This window comes from Poeciliopsis prolifica, unplaced genomic scaffold (genome assembly GCF_027474105.1).
Source record: "Poeciliopsis prolifica strain line A6 unplaced genomic scaffold, Auburn_PproV2 SCAFFOLD008, whole genome shotgun sequence".
Taxonomy (NCBI): domain Eukaryota; kingdom Metazoa; phylum Chordata; class Actinopteri; order Cyprinodontiformes; family Poeciliidae; genus Poeciliopsis; species Poeciliopsis prolifica.
The window spans coordinates 9226106-9242004 of NW_026562383.1; the positions used below are offsets into that span (position 1 = coordinate 9226106).

Sequence of the window (15899 nt, forward strand, 5' to 3'; positions counted from 1 at the left end):
CGGAAATGTCGCCTTGATTCATTGACGTAGCCGCTCGCCATTTTTTAAATGAGGATAGATTGCTCCAGCCTCACTTTCCTCTCACCAGCTGTGAAACGAAATTACTGAAGGAGCCAGAGGTAGCTTCCTTTATGTGCGTTTGCTCAACCTCCCTAATTAGGGTGCTGTCTGTGTTTGTTTTCTCCAAGTCACCACTCCTCTAAACATGGAAAAAGCAATTTATCAAAACAAATAAGAAATAATAATAATTCCCAAACAAAAGACTCGCCTCACTTCGCCCTGTCCTCGCACATGGATCATAATTGATTTTCTGCCTCAGCGTGTTTTTTAATGGCATGTGATGTCGCCGCTTTGTGTAATTATCCTCACATTGTTGCATAAAAGCAAAGGCGATCGTCAGTAATTTGGGCTGTTTAGTTGACTGAGGCATCACCTCTGACCCCATCCGTCCGTAAACGCAGGAATGATGAGCCACCCCCCCATCCCCATCAGTGAGCTGGCTGAGCACATCGAGCTGCTGAAAGCTAATGACAACCTGAGACTCTCCCAAGAGTACGAGGTGAGTAATACATCATCGTTTCATATGCATAAATAAATAAGCAGACAGCGTCGTCGCTCTTTAGAGATGTGAGGCCTGATGTGCCTCCACCTCATAAACCAAATGTTATTGAACGCTTATCTGTTTGCAGGTTCTATCTTCATGATTTATTCAGCGATATGATTTATTGTTGTTACTTTCCATTATGTCGTTCAAAAACGACAAAGAAACAAATAAAAAAACAATCATGCCATTTAAACTATTTTCACATTTTAAAGCGTTACAGCAACAAAGTTCTACAGTTTTTTTATTTGGTTAGATCAACAGGTGGTAGTGCAAAAATATAAAGTGGAAAGAAGATGATATGTTACCTTCACATTTCTTATTACAAATAAAAGTCCAGAAAGTTTTGTATTAGTGCACCTTCTAGCGCCACCTTCTGCTGCAGTTACAGCAGCAGAAGACTTCACATGTCTGGAGACTGTCCTTGTTTCTTTTTTTGTTGTTGTCGTTTTTTGCCAGTTTTTCTTTATTCGTGCTGAAAAAAAGCACCATGATTACAGGGAAAGTGCAGGTTGAGTTTTCCACCAGCCATTGCATTTTGTATTCAAAAGTTATACTTTGGTCTCATATGAGTGGAGCACCTTCCTTATGTTTTCATTGTTCTCTTTGTGGTAAACTCCAAACGTGACTTCTTATTGCTTTCTTTTTTATTCTGCCACTCTTCAATCAAGGCCTGTTTTGTAAACTGTCTCCCAAACGACTCGTGGCACAATTTAAACAGCACTTCTCATGCATTTCCTTTCATCGTTAGTTCTTGCCTCTCTCTATAAAGGCTAGATTTGTGATGTGCGCAACTTTTTGTCTTCTTGACTGGTTCTTCCACCTGAGCTGTGGATCTCTGCAGCTTCTCCAAAGTCAACTACAGACCTCTTAGCTGTTTCTCTGATTCATGCTCTCGTTTCCCAATGGGCCTTTTTTTATACCTTTTGCGCATCCATGTGTTTCTTTAGAATTAAAGAACCTCGTTTTTGTTTCGCTTTTTGCACTTTAGAACAATGACAAACTTGAATCTTAAAGTCGGGTATTATCAATTAAACTTGATCTATCAATCAAGTTTCAGCAACAAGGCAGTTCAAAGTGCTTTGCATCATAAAAACCACAAAAATCAAAAGTCATAAACACAACATACAGTCACCAACTGAGAAACCAGTGACAAACATTAGATTTTATTATGTATTTTCCAGACATAGTGCCATTTTATAGCACAATCAAGTTACTATGTTATCTTTAGTTGTAATAAACATGCTGTAAATATTAAATCTGACATAGAAGAATTTGATGCCTTGAAGTTGGCCTCTGTCGCTTTAAGAAGCTCCTGCTCTTTACAACAGTCATCACAACAAATTTTTTCAATTTTGGTGTTAACAACCATTCTTAGGAGCATTGAACTGATGTATTTCTGTGATGAGATTTAAACTTTTCCTCAATTGTATCCCTGACCTATCTTAGGTTTTAGTTTGTCCATGAGAAACTTTTTGTTCTGTAATGTTCCCTGACAATGACTTCACAGAACATCTGGACTTACATTGAGTTAAACTTACACCCAACTGGAATCAATTCATCTACTAAATCGATCTTGCAAGCTGTTATTTGAAGTGAATTTTATTTATGTTATACACTTTCAGTTAATTTTTTTCAGTGATCTTTTTTTAAACCTTTATATAAGCAAGTCAAAATTGAAAAAATACACAATACTGAAAGAAAAAAGGACAGAATGAAAGTAGCACAGAAATAGTGAATTTTATGTAGAGGTAACAATTTGTGAACAATTTTGAAAGTCCCCCTGATGTTCTTCTTCAAATACTTAACTACACAAATTCACAACATAATCTGTTAAAGTTTATGGTAGAATCACAAGAAATTGTGAAAATACATATATATATGAACTACAAATACTTTTGCAACATATTGGGACGTTATCTGCCTTTTTTAATGAGTGTGTCCGTTTTCTCTTCCAGTCGATCGACCCCAGCCAGCAGTTCACCTGGGAGCACTCCAACCTGGAGGTGAATAAACCCAAAAACCGCTACGCCAACGTCATCGCGTACGACCACACCCGAGTCGTTCTGGCTCCCATAGACGGTGAGTTTCATCCAAAGACGGCAGCCAGGGGAAAGAAATGTCTAACAGGAGAGAGTCTGAACAAATCTGAGCCCACTGCGTGAACTTGGAGAGGTTTTTCAGGGGTAGAGGGCGAGTGAGTGGGTGAAATCTGAAATTTGCAAACACTGCTGAAGACCCACCGTGTGCACTGGCACGAAACTCACAAACACTGGCAGTGCATTCGAGTGCAGCCGTCGCCTCTCCGGAAACAAGAAGCGGGAGAATGGACGGGTTTGATCTGAGACTCATGAATTTGCAGCGGAGCGCTGCTTGTTTTGCCGTCGATCTGTGAAAGCCAGTAACAACCGTTTTGTTTGATTGCTTGATGTCATACAAGGAGGTTAATTTAACGCGGCACTTATGCAGATTGCTGCTTTTATTGAGAGCCTCATGAGGGGTTTTGTTCACAGGTATCCTGGGGAGTGACTACATCAACGCTAACTTCATCGACGGGTACAGAAAGCAGAACGCCTACATTGCCACCCAGGGGCCCCTGGCGGAGACATTCGGGGACTTCTGGAGGATGGTGTGGGAGCAGCGAACCGCCTCTGTCGTCATGATGACGCGGCTAGAGGAGAAATCTCGGGTGAGGAAACCGGGCCATTACCCAGTAACCTAAATGCACAAATTGCTTCATTTCAAGCACTAAAACACATTGATCTACTTTACCTGCATTCAGTATTTTCATTTTGTTTTTCGCTCCTGTGTTTATACCTCTGACAGATCAAGTGTGATCAGTACTGGCCAAGTCGCGGCACAGAGACATACGGGATGACCCAGGTCACGCTGTTGGACACGATGGAGCTTGCCACTTTCTGCGTTCGCACTTTTTCTCTGCATAAGGTAAAGCACTTTGCTCACTTTTGACTTTACCTGTCCTTCATTTTGAATGATTCGCACTAAAACCTTCTTTAAACCCCTGAGGTCAACGATTGGCCTGAGGTCGAAACTGGAGTCTGGTGAATTACTGTCATCACTGAGCAGGCGGTGTTTGTGGGTAGGCAGAGGCTAATAGATTGGTCTGGGTGTCGTGGAGCGCTGAAACCAGGCCACGGTCCATGTGTCAGGGGCTGAGACGCAGTCAGTGCTGGAAGTGGAGCGGTTTCTTCAAGGCAGGGCTCATCTAGGTCCGTCAGTCTGCCATGTCCTTGTGGCCTACTTAGGAGAACCGAAAGTAGGACAACTGTAGCTTCCCAGCGCAGCTTCTCTATATTTTGGAGATTTCTTGTGAAACATCAAGTGCAGCGCATGAACAATTTAAATATTTTAAAATGCAGTCATTATTCATGTCTCCTTTTTTTTTTGCACAAGTTTTGCTCTTGATTGCCCTTGTTGGGTGAATGTGTTAAAATCTTTCCTGAAGTTCCTTCCAGGTGTTTCCAAACCCCCTAAACTGTTTCACATTTTGTCGCATTATGTCTATGAATTTTGTTGCATTTTATTACTATTTTGTCTGACAGACATCTGACTCAGTTCTTTAAAGAACCACCTTTCACTTCAAGTCTTTTCCACCTTTGCACATCTACAAATCGGTCATTCTCATTCTTCTTTGCAAAACAAAGAAAGTTCAGTCAGTTTGGATTAGAGACTGTGAACTAATTTAGTTCTGGACATTTACTGGGCTACTCTAATGAACATACCAAGTTTAATCTCAGACTAAGACAGAATATTTATGATTGTTCTTCTGCTAGAAGCTTAAGTAAGTTTCACAACATTCCCAAATCTTTTGAAAGCTTGGATTTTGCCTTGGGTTTTTTATTATTATTATTTTGCTCCATCTGCCATAATAGGAAAAATAAAATTACTAGAATAAAATTCTAATATTATAATTTCATTTTTCATAATAGTACAACTTCACTCTTATATTCTTTTGACTTTTGTCTCGTCCAACTTTATTCTCGCAGTATTATGGCTTTATTGTAGTACAATGTTTTCCTAATGGTTTTAGCTGCGCAATTAGCCTTAATGCTAAGTCATAATCAGATCAAACTCTGTTTTGATGGCTTGGTTTTCCAGCACACATAGAGCTTTGCAAGTTGGCCAAATGTTCAAAGTTTGTGGTAGAAACGCGACAAAATGTGAAAAAAAAATTATAAATACTTCTGCAATGTTCTGTAAATCCAACCATCATTATAAGTAATTTTTCTTTTTTTGATATTTATTGTACTTGCTTTTTCAGTCATTCAGACGTGAAAAGATGTTTTTTTTCCCATGTGTTTCTCCCGTCAGAGTGGCAGCAGTGAACGGAGGGAGGTGCGTCAGTTCCAGTTCACCGCCTGGCCCGATCATGGTGTGCCTGAATATCCCACCCCCTTCCTGAACTTCCTTCGCAGGGTCAAAGCCTGCAACCCTCCTGACGCCGGACCCATCATTGTTCACTGCAGGTGTGCACGCACATTCATACATCGGTGCAGCTCTCTATCTATAAAAAAAAAGAATGAAAACAATGCAGTATGACAAGAAAATGAGTCTGTTTCACAGCGTGCACCAATTTTCATTTCAAGCATACAATGAAAAGTTGTTATTTCGTCTCCTTCCGTCAGTGCCGGCGTGGGTCGCACTGGCTGTTTCATCGTCATCGACGCCATGTTGGAGCGGATTCGGCATGAGCGCACCGTGGACATCTACGGCCACGTGACTCTCATGCGCTCGCAGAGGAACTACATGGTGCAGACGGAGGACCAGTACAGCTTCATCCACGAGTCCCTGCTGGAGGCCGTGGCCTGCGGGAACACAGAGGTGGCAGCCCGCAGTCTGTACTCCTACATGCAGAAGCTGTCAAAGGTGGAGCCTGGAGAACATGTCACCGGCATGGAGCTGGAGTTCAAGGTGGGAAAAATGCCAAAGGGCTTAAGTGAAACTGTTGGAAAAGGACAGGAAAACACTTGAGTGACTTTTTTTACTTCTTAGATTACCACAACATATATCATCAAGTTATGTTTGTGAACAACAGGCTTTTTACAATTATTTTATATTCAGATTGTGTCCTATACCTATGATTTTCTCTGTCAAAATCAAAGTATGTTTTGTTGTTTGAGGACCTACTGATAAATGTGCACAAAAATTAAAAAAGGTAAATTTCTCTGTTTATTCTGGCCCTCCTTTATCAGCTTTTTAAACTGATTCAATATATATATATAATTGATGCCTCTTCTTTTTGTATTTTCATGGAAATTAATATGAAATGTATAATTAATTATGAATTAAAAAATAAGTAATGAATGTCAGACAACTAAGTCCACTCTAAGTTAGATCTTAAAATAGAATAGAAACCAAAAAGCAAAAGAGAAATGAACAGACAAACCTTTTAGTTGTTAAATATTCAAAGTTTTTAACTCAAAATGTGCATTTCTGTCTTATTCCAGCGTCTGGCCAACACCAAAGCCCACACGTCGCGGTTCGTCACAGCCAACCTCCCTTGCAACAAATTCAAGAACCGACTGGTGAACATCATGCCCTACGAAACCACTCGCGTTTGCCTGCAGCCCATCCGCGGCCTGGAGGGCTCCGACTACATCAACGCCAGTTACATAGACGGATACAGGTACGTTGTCCTGCTGCAAACACTAATCTGACCCGACCCTCCTGTCGTTTTATCGTGCTTTGATAAGTGACCGGTTTGGAGGGCTTTTCACCGCGGCCCTCTCATCTGTCATGTCGTGTCAGATCTGTCATTACTCCGTACGTGCTCCCACAATTTGTTTCGCCGCGCGGCGCTCGCCTCAGTCCCCGCGACAGGGACGGGCAACGAGGGCTTCCTGATGATTCAGCTGTTCCAAGTGGACTTACGCGCGTGTTTTGACTCCTCTGCATCTTGCCTGAAACCTGACCCAGTTTTTAGTGAGATGCTTGGCAGCTGAAGAAACGGGGGAGAACGGAGGGAGGTGGCTTCATCATAACATTGTGCTCCTGTGTCTGTGTATACGCAGGCAGCAAAGAGGCTACATTGCCACCCAGGGTCCACTTGCCGAGACTACGGAGGACTTCTGGAGGATGCTGTGGGAGCACAACTCCACCATCGTGGTCATGCTGACAAAGCTGAGAGAAATGGGACGCGTAAGGACAACGTATAGCTTTGAAATGAAAATTCTGCAAATCATGACAAAAAAAAATTTACAAACAAAACCCTGAAATATTTGCATTTGTTTGTTTGTTTGTTTGTTTTTTGTCTGCTTTACTCTGTGGCACCCAGGTAAAACAAAAAGGAAGATATTTATTTCAGATCTTAGTTAGTTATAAAGTATAGACCAACCTAATTGCAATAAATAACAAAAACCTTAGAGGTTTGATGGAGAACATCAGTGAACAAATAGCACCATGAAGTTCAAGGAACACAGCAGGCAGGTGGAGAGGTTATAAAGGTTATAAAAACATATGTATAAACCTTTAAACATTTGATTGTTCAAACAATTATTTGAAAGGGGAAAAAGTAAAGCACCACCGGTGCAAACCTATTGAGAGATTACTGTCCACCTAAACTGACAGCAGCCAGGAGCTCTCAGGTAACTGCAGGACATGCAGAGACCAACACCTCAAGTGAGAGAAGCTGTCAACTAGAAAACTGATAGTGATGCTCTTCACAGACCTGGCCTTTAGAAAATAGTTCCAAGAAAAAGTAATAGTTTCAGGTTTTTGATAGCTAATCTTGGTCACAGGAGACCAAGAATAAACATTTAAAATATGACAGGCAAGAAAAATTCTTATTACCCTGAACTCTTTATCCTCACAGCGTATCGGAGCATCATGCTCTGGGATGCTGTTCCTCAGCAAGGACAGGAAAATGTTGAGAGTTTTAAGGGAAGAAGGGTGAAGCTAACTGTTGAAATGCTGGTATAAACACTTTTTGCAGACTTCTGTCTGCAAAAAGTGAGACAGAAGTGGAGGTTCACCTTTCAGGTCAACAACACTCAACATGCCATTTAACAATTAAATGGTTTACATCAAAACATATTCAGGTGTTAGAAGAGCTGAGTCAAAGTTTGGATCTACATCCAGTTAAGAATATGTGGCAAGACTGCAGAAGTTACACACGCAGATTCAGTCTGACTGAGCTTGAGCTTTGCCAGTTTCAAGATGTGCAAAGCAATAAAGGCAGACAGCTGTAATTACACCAACATCTTATTCTATAAACTATTAACTCTTATTCTATAAACTATTAACTCAAACGGGCTAAATGAAAATGGAAGCTTCAATTTTCTGGTTTTCATGTGTAGATTTTCTGGTTTTCATCCTGTTCATGCTCTACTTGTGTGAGTCTGTTATATTTTACATAAATAAGGACAGTCAAGCGTTAAAAACATTCTCCAAGGCTCTGCTGAATATTAACGAATACTTCACACCTTCCAGCACCATAACCCCTGTTTTATGATTTATCAAAGTCCGATTGTGGTTTTGCTCTTTTAGGAAAAGTGTCACCAGTACTGGCCCGCCGAGCGCTCCGCCAGGTACCAGTACTTTGTGGTTGACCCGATGGCGGAGTACAACATGCCCCAGTACATCCTGCGGGAGTTCAAAGTTACAGACGCCAGGGTGGGTTTGTGATCACATACTCCTCACTATTGTATGTTGCGTCCAGGCGGTGTAATATCACACTCCTCGATTTTTGTCTATTCCTTCGGTGTCGTTAGGGGACAGCGACGCGAAGCATGTCCTATCGACCAGGAGTGTGTGTTGCTCAGCGAGTGTTTTGTATGAGAATGTGCGTGTGTGCAACACGGCCTGTCCGCGCGTATTGACAAGAAGCTGCAGGCCATGCATTCGACCATGCTGTCTCCAGATTATCTTGACAACATGGATGTGTGTGCGCGTGTGCATGTGCCAGTCATAGATAACTCCAGTTAAGCCTGTCCTGCAGTGACGCCACATTGACAGATGCTCTATTGATCTCCATTAAGGGGGAGTCGGAGAGGCTGAGCAGAAGAGAAAAGATGTAATTGCCTACTGAGTGGCTGACAGAAGCAGACGTACTGACGTTACAGCTTCAAGTTAACCACAGCTAACTGATCCTGGGTCAGATAACAGTAATCATTAGAAAGGGAGGGGGGGGGGAAGGATGTTGCCTGGCAGAGCATCTTTTCCCAGTCAATACAGCAAGAAACTCTGGAAATAGTCATTTTGAAATGATCCCCTTGAATCAGCAGTAATTGCTTGTTTTCACAATAGGCATCGTGTGTTGAAAAGAGAAACCACGTCGGCTTTTAAATCCGGCAATTCATTCAGGTGTTCTGGACAAAATCTTATCATTGCCAATCCGCCCACTCCCTCAGGACGGCCAGTCCAGAACGGTACGTCAGTTCCAGTTCACCGACTGGCCCGAGCAAGGCGTGCCGAAATCTGGGGAGGGCTTCATCGACTTCATCGGCCAAGTGCACAAAACCAAGGAGCAGTTTGGCCAGGACGGACCAATCGCCGTTCACTGCAGGTAACCAGCCGCTTTTCTCCCTGAAGCTGATTGTTCAATATGTCCCTTTAATGTCACACCGAGGAGTCTGGCACCCCTCAATCTGCTCCGGCATGTTTTTCCATTACGACTGCAGTGCTGGTGTGGGGCGGACAGGTGTCTTCATCACGCTGAGCATTGTCCTCGAGAGGATGCGCTACGAGGGCGCAGTAGACATCTTCCAAACTGTCAAGATGCTGCGGACACAGAGACCGGCCATGGTGCAGACCGAGGTGAGCTCAAGAACACGTCGTGACCTGATTTAACAGAACGTACAGTAGAGACGCTTCCTGAGGTTAACGCGAGTCAGATGCTTCGCGACAGCTCCGGAGCGGAGCAGAAATCATCAGTGATCGAGCATATTTGGAGCCGCACTTGGGATGAGATTATTACATAAGTTTCAGCAAAATGAAGCGGGAAAAAAGGGACTCATCTTTAAGATCAAATCATCTGACAAACCTCTCAATTAAAAACTACTTTGCTCTTTATGATTGAGAGAGTGGAGTGTGACACTCAGAGGAAACCGTAAGATTTAGAAAGTGAGTTTATGTCGACAATGCTCTGTGAGAGCAGCATTTATCAACTCAAAATTGGATTCAAATGCCATTTTAAAAACCTCTGAAAACCACAGAGGTTTTTAAACAAACATTGTTTGTTTAAACAATGTTGTACATTTTTAAAGGTTTTCTTTCTTATTGTAACTGCTGATTTAAAAAGGAAAACAAATTAAAAGGAATTTACTCTTTATTTGATAAACATACAATAAAAATAAAGCACAACTTTTAAAGTTAACTGGTACAAGATTCATGTTAAATTGCTGAAAAAAAATCTTCTCATAAAAAGTATTAATAGATTTAACTAAAAACAGAGCACAGAATCAACAACTTTAACAAGCAACTGGACAACTATTTTCCACTTTATACATCTGCAGGAGAGGGAGAAATTATCTGAGTCAAAATATGAATAAACTAGGCTTGGCATAAAATATTTGTGCAGCATGCAGGAATTTTTCAGAGTGGTTCGAAGTGCTCATTTGGAGTCACATCTTTTTGTTGTGACCCAGCTTTAATCTATACTCAGAGCAGCAACGTAAAGTTTTACTATGTTGAGCAACTCCACCCTCAATAGTTTTATAGCAGAAGAAGTTATTTTATTGAAAAAATGATCTCAGCTGGTCCAGCTTTTGAAACACCAGTGCTGTCTTGGGAACTCTTAAGTGCAGTAGGGTAGTGCTGTGAAAAGTACTTTCCACTTAAAAGTGTTTTACTATTTTGCCTTTTTTTTGGTCACACCTAACCTAGATAATCTTCGTAGGTAAAAAATAAAAAGCATCTTGCAGATGATGATGGTATTTTTGAATAGGACAAAACTAGATGGGCTCCTCTAGTTTTAAAACCTTTTAGCCTGCATCAGGTTGTCAGTCAGGTGAGGTTTAGGTGATTTCTTGATTCTACAGATCTGGACTGCCTGTGGCTTGTCAGTAAATCACAGTTAAATAGCAAAGGGTGCGATTACTTTCTCACGTAGAGCTCAAATGTTTTTCATACCATGTTTTCTAATTAATAAATGATATAATGATTTGAAAACTACATTTTGTATACTACTGTTTATTTACTGTTAATGACTAATTGTATAAGAAGTCTGAAAATTTTAATATGTAATTAGCGGTGACTATTATTGGCATTAGGTGTGGGATTTTGAAATCGAACACACTTAAGAAACGTAATAGACTTTAAAATAGTTCTTAATGCACAGTTGTTTACTTGATTTCTTTGTCTGTTCCTCAGGATGAGTACCAGTTCTGCTATCAGGCTGCTCTTGAGTACCTGGGTAGCTTTGACCACTATGCAACATAAGAGAGAAAAACACACTTCCACCTTTCTGCTTCAACAAAACAACAAACGACATGAGAGAAGGGGAGGGGTGGTCCAAAACAGCAACAACATTCAACTTTTCCTGGAAGCAAGATTTAAAGGCCAATTCTGCACCGACTAGCGACAAAAACAGCAACAAGAGTTTTCTTTAACAGCGGCCGAGCTCACCAGTGCTTTCCCTGCTGGGCGAAGAGACTATCCATGTGTAATCCATATACTTACCTCAGTGTTCCAGTGTGAAGGACGTATAAATACATGTGTTGTGGTCAGCTATCTCAAGTATGAACCAGTGAAATACAAAAGTTTTCTGAACAGGAGCTACGCTACTCTATGTGTGTAAAATACAAAAAGATCTAAACATAAAAAAAAAACAGAGCCTGGATATTTGCTGCACCCTACATGGGCTTTTTATCCTCAACTTTATATCTATTAGTTTGACGTACTAAAGGAGTAACAAGGTGAACATTTCTTTGTGTCTGTGAGTCGACTTCGCGGACGTCTACAGACCCATCAGCCCCGAGGTCTTTGTGGAGACGCGGACGGCGGCTCATTCACCAGACGCACAGTGCCAAGACAAAGCCGCGCAGTGCAAGCGAGAACTGTGGCATGGCTCCTATTTGTTACCCAGCACAACGACAGACCAGAGAGAAGTCACCCCCCTTGTTCACCGGCCCCAGAGTGGTCAGCGCCCGGTTAAAGCTGACCTGGGAAGGGGTCGCATTTAGAGCCCGTCGAGTCCAGAAGCGGACTGGGACCTGTAATGCGATTCCTCATCAACAATAGATCCTGCTTGCTGTTTGCTATCGTCCGTGTTCATTGTCCATCTTTGCTCCCTCTTGAATGTCTGTCCCCCATTGTGTTGGTTCAGCAGTGGCTTATTGAAAGAGATGCTTGCAAAAGAACTGAGCTCTATATTTCTCTCTCAGTTCGGTATATTTTTCGTTCATATCTGCAGGTCTTTCTGTGTTTTTGACGTTTTCCTTTGCCTTACGCAGACTCGATTTTAACACGCTGCTTGACGCTCACGCATTGCTTTCAAAGCTTCTGCTGATGAACACATCTTATGTTAAGAACGAAAGCTTTGTCATGATCATTTTCCTGCTCTAGTGTTTTCCTACTTGAATTTGCACTCCTTCACAGTGAAATCATTCCTATATTTTTACTTGTCGACCTCACCGCTAATAGAAGATAATTAAATATATTTTACAAATGAGAAAGCTTGAGGTACAGTGCCTTGCAAAAGTAAAAAAAAAATATTCATACCCCTTGAACTTTTCCATCTTTTCTCAAGTTTTGACCGCAAACTTTAACATATTCATATGCATTTCAAATTTATATAATACAACAATAAAACTTTGTGCAACAAATGTGAAGTTTTATGAAAAACATACATGGTTTTTAAAACTTGTATGTTTCTCCCAACAGTGATTCAAGTGTATCACAGTAGATGTTAATACATTCTCCTCATTACAGTAATCTACATGTGTTTGGAGTCATCCTGCCTGAGTTTTTAGTGTTTTCACATCTAGAAGTTGAAATTACAAAATAGTTCAAAGTCAGCCAGATGGAAGGAGTTTGCAAATATAAACTTGCATCAGTGTTTACTTCCACCCATCTTTCTTAAACTCTGTTTAATTTTTTTTAAAAAAGAAAAACATTCCCCACGGCATAACTTTGCCATTGCCATGCCTCATGACAGGATGGAAAGTTCAGGCCGATTGTTTAGTTTTAGTTTTCTGCCACAAATGATGTTTTGGACGCTGGCTACAAAACACAGTCTGCAGTCTGCCACTAGGTTTCCTCTTACTTTGCTGTTACAGCTGACTCCAGATACAAATTTGTGATGTGATTTATTCTGACAAATCAGACTGCCAGCGGTTGAAATTTTCAAAGCTGACCATCATTTGCCTTCCTCATCTCACTTAATGCTCCACTTCCTGTTGCTCCATCACGTAAAACGCCAATAAAATACATAGACGTTTGTGATTGCAACAAAACAAAATGTGGGGAAATGACTTTTGCGAGGCTCTGTACGTTTCCTGTCTCATTTCCAGTCCTTCACAGAAACCCTATATATTTTTCTGTCTCATTTATCCGTCTGTACAGAAGCTCCCAACTTCACTAGTCGATGTGAACTGCTCCGACTCCAGTGAAACGCCTGTGATTTTGGTGTGTATCTGACCTAATTCGAACTATTATCCCAATTGGTCCTGTAGTGCTGAAAGAGCATGTTGAGGTCCCAGTGTGAGGCCCTCTCCGTTTGTACATACAGTCTGCCACTAGAGTCCCACGCTGTACCGTTTCAAGCATCCGAGCACAGCGTGTTTAAAGTGGTACAGGATGTGATGTACTGCTTATCGTCGCTAAAAAAAGCCTTATTGTTCTCGCTCACTTTGTCGTATTTAATTCATATGGTTTTTAAAAAAATATTTATTCTGTTTTGTTATATATTTTTTTTTTTTTTAAGACAACCGAAAAAATTGTTTTTGTTTATTCTTTGTGGTTGTTTTATTTATTTATTTTTTTGGGAGTATGACGTTACTTTTGGTTCTTTCCATTTTTTAATGTGCTTTTTTTAAATGATTTGCTTTGTATTGAGAACGTATGCCCTCTGTGCAGGGTGCTATTTGATACTAATTACAGATGTCTGATTAGTTATGGAGATGTACATTAGAGGCAGACCTATCTAAAGTTTACAAGTGATGCCCGTTTCAACCCCTTCCCCCTCGCCTGATTTGACCTCCTACATGTAGCTGCAGCAGCGGTGCATTTAAAGGCATCGGAAAAAGTTCGACATATAGATGAGAGTGAAATTCTCCTGATGTGCCGTTTGTGTTTAGATTGCTTGAAAGCACAGAGTAGCAGGTGTATTTTCGACGGGAGTGGGTATGAATCGTCTAGCTACACACGTTACACACACACACACACACACTCACAGCCTCAGAGGTTATTGTCTGAATCTGAACTTCTTCTCATATGAACTCTATGTGTGGTCCTGAAGTCTTGGCAATGTTTGAACATATATGAAATATGTTACTCCCTCGATTTCTAATGATTATTGTGTCAAGAGAAATATATAAACAGGCACACGCGAAACATATAACGACAGTGCGGAGGGCCAGCTCTGATGATGCCATACCCCTCACTAATGTACTTGTTCTTTCCTTTCAAACCATAGATGTAGATATTGTATCTTGAATTTGTATTAAAAAAAGCAGGATGGTTGGATACACGGCAGTCCTGTTGTTTCTCTGTGATTCCTCCGTGTTCCACTAGATGGAGCCAACGTCAGCTCATGCAAAAATGGATTCCTGTCACTGAAAACAATGATTTAATGATTCCAGTTCCAACACTCTACATAAATAAAAAAGAAGAAAAAAAAAAAGCTTTTCAGATAGTTTTGGTAAACAACAGTGCGTTTCATTCAGTTCTAAAGCTAAAAAAGAACATGATGTGCTCTAGGAACTGATCTAAATCTTTTTTGTTCTGCTGACATTTTTATGTTTAAAATGTAGATGGTAGAGATGAACCCTGCAGAGATGCTAGCGATATGCTGGGGTGTGTTTCTTTTCTTTTTTCTGCAAGTCATTTTACTGTCTTAAAGGAATATAAATCAAATTTTTGAGAAGATGTTATTTTCTTTCGTTTTAAACTATTCCTTAAATTAATCTAAAATGGCACAAACAACATACTTTTTTCTAAGGTTAGCCTTCAAATGTGCCATTTTTGCTTTTTTTGACTCCTTACTTATGTTTACACAAATGGATGAATTCCATTATGTTGCAATTTCACTTTGAAGTACTAGCTTTCAATTTTTTGGCAGTATTTTTTTGTTCTCCAAATGGCATTTTTCCCCAGTCAAAGCATGCAGCTAAATCTTTTACTTTTGCAGCTTTCTGCAACCACGCCTTGTTACTGATGTAAGTTTATGTGTCCAATGGGTTTTATAAAACTTTCATATTTCTATTAAGAGACAGAAACCTTGTGGGCCTTTTTACAAAGGTTACCAAGTCACTGTCTGCTGTGTACAACAAAAAGAAAAGGAGAAGAAAAAACAAAATATTTTTTAATTTAGTTTCATTTTCTGCACGAGAATGACACACCCATGTCTGATCCAAGCAGAGGTGTTCTCAAGAATGAACTCAACTGAGTTTCACTTTCTCTTTTTTTCTTTTTTTTTACTTTACACAAGATCCAGAGGAAAAATTAAATATGCTCTCACACACACCCTCATTATGTGACTAGACACTGCGGGTAGAAACAGTATTTTTATTTCCTGCTTTCTGCTTTGTTCGAAGGTTCTTCTTCTTGAAAAAAGAAGGAAAAAAATAAAAGAACAAGAAATTACGTGTTGAGATAAAGTACCTGAAGAGGAATCGGGTGGCAGTGTTGAATTGTGGGCAATTAAAGTCTTAAGGCTGAAAAATATCACTGACTGATTATATCATATTAATCCTTTTGCTGGTTTTGCAATGTTGTACATATTTTCTAAGTAATTTCTCAATCATTCTGTCCAGAAGAATCACAGAATCTGCCAGATGACCCCTGGCATAGTAGCTGTGTCTGCAGTAAACGCCATAATGTGTGTTGTGTTTCTCCTCCATTGGATTTCTGATACTTATCTAAACAGCGCAGTGCATTCTTCATCATGCTACAATTCCTCTCTAAAAGACAGGCTCTGTAGGTTTGCACGTTTTTATTTTAAGTTATTTATACTGAAATCTTCAACAGCAACAGTTTATGTGCGTCACAGCAACAACACGAGATTCATTTCAAACAAACCCAAGCATCAGCGCAGATTAGCCTGCAGTATCTATGCCCCGTTTTGAAGAGTCTTGTGTTCTGAACTGAACTGAGGTTCAGACTACAGCCCTGCTGGGAA

The 15899-nt window shown here is 40.5% G+C and overlaps 1 protein-coding gene across 5 annotated transcripts in view; it reads left to right on the forward strand.

Annotated features, from left to right (window-relative positions):
- LOC129361637 (receptor-type tyrosine-protein phosphatase S-like) overlaps window positions 1–14247 on the forward strand; it is a 95617-nt gene extending 81370 nt beyond the window's left edge. For all 5 annotated transcript variants that reach the window (XM_055032607.1, XM_055032603.1, XM_055032605.1 and 2 more), the window contains 12 exons: window positions 462–559; window positions 2560–2683; window positions 3115–3290; window positions 3428–3547; window positions 4934–5088; window positions 5248–5533; window positions 6070–6248; window positions 6634–6760; window positions 8108–8233; window positions 8971–9125; window positions 9241–9376; window positions 10931–14247. In XM_055032607.1, coding sequence (XP_054888582.1) covers window positions 462–559; window positions 2560–2683; window positions 3115–3290; window positions 3428–3547; window positions 4934–5088; window positions 5248–5533; window positions 6070–6248; window positions 6634–6760; window positions 8108–8233; window positions 8971–9125; window positions 9241–9376; window positions 10931–10999 — 1751 coding nt within the window. In that variant the 3' untranslated portion in view covers window positions 11000–14247. The remainder of the gene's footprint in view (window positions 1–461; window positions 560–2559; window positions 2684–3114; window positions 3291–3427; window positions 3548–4933; window positions 5089–5247; window positions 5534–6069; window positions 6249–6633; window positions 6761–8107; window positions 8234–8970; window positions 9126–9240; window positions 9377–10930) is intronic.
- The last annotated feature ends 1652 nt before the right edge of the window (window positions 14248–15899 follow it).